At 58.8% G+C, this 4,257-nt stretch overlaps 1 protein-coding gene and 1 pseudogene across 1 annotated transcript; both read left to right on the forward strand.

Annotated features, from left to right (window-relative positions):
* Window positions 1-32: 32 nt before the first annotated feature.
* ACA1_241480 lies at window positions 33-2,921 on the forward strand (annotated as a pseudogene).
* Window positions 2,922-3,478: 557 nt separating this feature from the next.
* Window positions 3,479-3,985, forward strand: ACA1_241490 (uncharacterized protein; the record flags this gene model as incomplete). The annotated part of the gene is given in 3 exon segments (XM_004335336.1): window positions 3,479-3,497; window positions 3,620-3,956; window positions 3,970-3,985. The coding sequence occupies 3 exon segments, from the start codon at window positions 3,479-3,481 to the stop codon at window positions 3,983-3,985; spliced, it is 372 nt and encodes a 123-aa protein (XP_004335384.1).
* Window positions 3,986-4,257: the final 272 nt, after the last annotated feature.

Genomic DNA, 4,257 nt, shown 5'->3' on the forward strand with positions numbered 1-4,257 from the left:
AGGCTATCGCATCGTACGACCGCACCTTGTCCATGCGCCTCTACGTCCATTGCACGCTCTTCAAGTACGTACTACGCACCATCACTACATTGATCGTTTCGCTTTGGTGCTTCATGTTGACCTCGCTCCCACTTCCCTCTCGCCAGAGAGTCCATCTACACACACGGCACCAAAGAGCAGTGGCTCAAGTGGAAGGTAGCCCGCGAGTTCCCGACCCCTTAATTGTGATTTATTTACTATTATGAATTTATTTACTTGTACTTTTCTTTATTATTTCTTTATTATTGTGCCCAGGACGACATTGAATCGGCGCGCGTGCTGGGCTGTTTCGCGATGACCGAACTCGGTCACTCGTCGTTCCTGCGCGGCATCGAAACCACGGCCACCTACGACAAGGCCACCGGGGAGTTCATCCTCCACTCGTACATGCCTGAGATTCCTTCAATGCACCCGCTGGTTGCTGGCTGACTCTTCCAACTCTTGTTGGTCTGTCTCATCATCATCATCATCATCATCAGGCCCACGCTGACGGCCTCCAAGTGGTGGATTGGCATGGCCGGCGAGACGGCGACCCACACCGTGGCCATCGCTCGCCTGATCGTTGACAACAAGGACCTCGGGCTTAATTGGTATACTTCGCGAGCCGCGGCCTGTCGAAGCGCTTTGTGGTCACATGTCGGCAGCTGCTTATACACAACCACAACGCCACAACGTTGCGCAGGTTCGTTGTTCAGCTCCGCAGTCTGGTCGATGGTACGCTCATGCCTGGAGTCACCTGCGGAGACATCGGCGCCAAAATGGGCCGTGCCGGGTATGTGCCTCCCCCCTCCCAAAATGAAAACAATCAAAGCAAGCATCGGACTTAATTGTCTATGATTTGTCTCGACACTTGACACCACCCCAGGCTCGACAATGGCTGGATTCAGTTCACTCAAGTGCGCATCCCTTTGGACAACATGCTCATGAAGTGGGCTCAGCTCTCGCCAGATGTACGTGCACACCACACACGCTCGACAACACACACAACACACACACCACACACACACACACACACCACACACACGTCGACACCGCCACTTATATCACTACTCTGCACAGGGCGCGTTCACCGCCGCTCCGAATCCAGCAATGGCCTACAACACGCTGATCGGCGAGCGTCTGGTGGTGATCGAGGACAGCGCCGACGTGGTGGGACACGCGGTCACCATCGCCATTCGCTACGGGGCCGTGCGGCGGCAGGGGTCCAAGGACCAGCAGATCCTGGACTACCAGTCGCACCAGTACCACCTCATGCCGCTCCTGGCCGGCGTCTACGGACTCCACTTCCTGGCGCGCAAGTCGGGCACGACTGGTTCAAGGAGCTGGAGAACCAGGACGCCGACCCGAAGCGATTCCTGAGCCTCGTGCCCGACTACCACAACATCTCTGCCGGCTTCAAGGTGTGCGCTTGGCTGTCATCTGAATTCTAAGATCGACTGTTGGACGACTCACCAGCCAACGTGTTCTTATTCTTTCCCGACGGCGTCGTTGGCCTCAGGCGTGGCTGGGCTGGTGGGCCAGCACGGCGCTCGAGACGTGTCGGCGATGCATGGGCGGACACGGCTACTCGGCCTACAACTCGATTCCCGGCCTCATCATGGATCATGGCGTGATCACCACCGGAGGCGCGCACCCCATCTCCTGTCTCCCATTCTGTAAATGCTTGGCTGACTTCCTTTGTCGCGTGTCGCGTGTGTTGTGTCATGCGCGAATTTAGGCGGAGACAACATTGTGCTGGCCCAGCAGAGCGCGAGACAACTTATGGCCTCTCTCCAGAAGGTTTGCGACTGCCCGCTCCTCCCACGCCGGTGGTGGTGGTGGTGGTGGTGGTGGTGGTGGTGGTGGTGGTGGTGGTGGGTCTCACCTGTCGTGCGGTGTGTTCAGGCGGCGCGAGGAAAGCAACTGTCAGGCTCGGTGGCCTACCTGTCTCAGGCCGAGCAGATCGTCGCCCAGGCGCCATGGCGGCCCGTCCTCGAGAGCGGCGCGGACGTCCCCTCAAGCGCCTCCCTGGTCACCGCTCTCCGGTGGCTCGCCGCAAAGCAGATCACCCACGTCGCCCAACAGCTCCAGGTACTCACACGCACACACACTGCCGCACACGCACCACCGCACACGCTCAAGTGACGAGCGACTAATGCCTCGGCAGGCTGACGTGGTGGCCGGGAAGGACATGGAGGAGGCGTGGAACGACAACCTCATGGCCCTCGTCTCCTGCTCCCGAGTGCACACGTGGTACTTTGTGGTGAACTTCTTCCACCAGGTGGTCGAAGAGCAGCGCCAGCAGCGCACGAACGCCGATGGTCAGGCCGGTATCGCCCCGACGCTGCACAAGCTGTGCCTCCTCTTTGCCCTCGACCGAGTCCACGCCGAGGCCGCCCTCTTCCTCGAGTACGGCTATATCACAGGTATGCCCACCGTTCGCCCTTCGCTTTCCTTCGCATTATTGTCTTGTTCTTCGCTCTTTTTCGTTTTCGTCTTCGTTTTTGGTTTCGTGCCTGACGTGGTTGAATCTAAAACAACGCGTAGGTGAGGAGGCAGCGCTGGTGCGCAGGAGCCACCTGAAGCTGTGCCGCGAGGTGCGCAAGGACGCCGTACTGCTGACCGACGCCCTCGCCATTCCCGACTACGTGCTCAAGGCGCCCTTCGGCGCCTACGACGGCGACATCTACCGGAAGTACTTCGAGGTTGACCTTCGCTCTCTCTTTGGTGACACCATCAGCTCAGTGTTGACTAACCACATTCCCCACACCATGCACAACTTGAAGGTGGTCACCAGCGCACCGCAGACCAACATCAACGGACATCCCTTCTACTACGAGGAGAGCGTGGCACCGCTCATACGCGGCGTAGACCTTGCCGGCCGCAGTCCCGCCAAGCTCTGAGAGCTTCGTTTTTCGGCCGAACGAAGAAAATAGCGAAATTTCGCTCTTTTATTTTCGGATATTTCTTTCTCCTTTTCTTGGCAGGATGACGTAAGCATGACCAAAGGAGGAATAACGGACACCTGAATTGCGAATAGGATTCGGTGTTTGTTGATCAAATTCTCAATCAAACATGGCGTGCGTGTTGTGTCGATTAGCCAGGGTTGCCTGCGACGGGTATTATACCCTTTACCGTTGCAAATTCTTAAACTTGATTGCGATCTCACATCTTCATCCTCCGTGAAATGGCACAGACAAGAGCCGTGCACACGGTGCCGAACTCACGGGTGGTCGCATCGGTGCTTCTACATGGACCGACGACGGGGCCGACCAAAACAGCAACGCCGCGTAGCGCCAGGCATGTCCCCCCTCTATACATCGCTACGTTCGACTCCCCTGTTTGGAGGAGCTCTGGGAGCCTTGCCCCTACACCCGTTGGGCATGCCTGCTCCTCGTTCCTCGTCCTAGAGCCAAGCTGCCCCCGTTATATCGATGTAGCGATTGGGTCTGGTTGTCTGATGCCCGCACAGCCTGTCGGTTCTGTGTAGTGGCAGATGGCGCACCACACACAACACGCACGCACGCACGCACGCACACACACACATACACACGACACTCACAGTACGTTTCTCACAAACATAGGCTGTCGTTTGTTTCAGGTGTCACGAACATGACGGTCATCAAGCCGCTGCCAACCGGGGGCGCACCCGCGCCCTCTTTCTCCTCCAGCGGCGCCACATCGGGCGCCTCCTCGCCCGACCACTCCGTCGCCACCACCAGCACCAGCACCACCGCCAGCACCAACCACTTCATGCACTCGCCGCCGCCCGCTCCTTCGTACGCGCAGCCGATGCCGACGAACCTTAGCTACGGCCTGGGCCTGGGCTTGGATGGGGCCATGGGCTCGCCACTGGCCCGCGGCAGTAGCGTCGGTGGCGTTGGTGGTGGCGGTGGTGGTGGTGCGACGGCGGCCAACGCGTCAGACCTGCTGCTGTCGTTCCTCACGCAGACGGTGCGCGAGATGAAGGAGAAGATCACCTCGCTCGAAGACGACAATCAGCACCTGCGCACGAAGCACCGCAAGCTGAAGCGCCGGCTGAAGGACAACGACGAGCGGGTCGAGCAGCTCTTCAGCACCGTGGCCAACCTGGCCCAGGCCCAGGCTCCACACCCGCAGCAGCAGCAGCGCGTCCAGACTATGCCGACGGCAAGATCCAATTTCTACGCGTCGACATTGTCGTCGTCATCGTCGACAATGCAACCCTCATCAACGTCACCACCGTCGTCGTCATCATCT

This window comes from Acanthamoeba castellanii (genome assembly GCF_000313135.1).
Source record: "Acanthamoeba castellanii str. Neff unplaced genomic scaffold scf7180000084763, whole genome shotgun sequence".
In the NCBI taxonomy this organism is placed as follows: domain Eukaryota; phylum Discosea; order Longamoebia; family Acanthamoebidae; genus Acanthamoeba; species Acanthamoeba castellanii.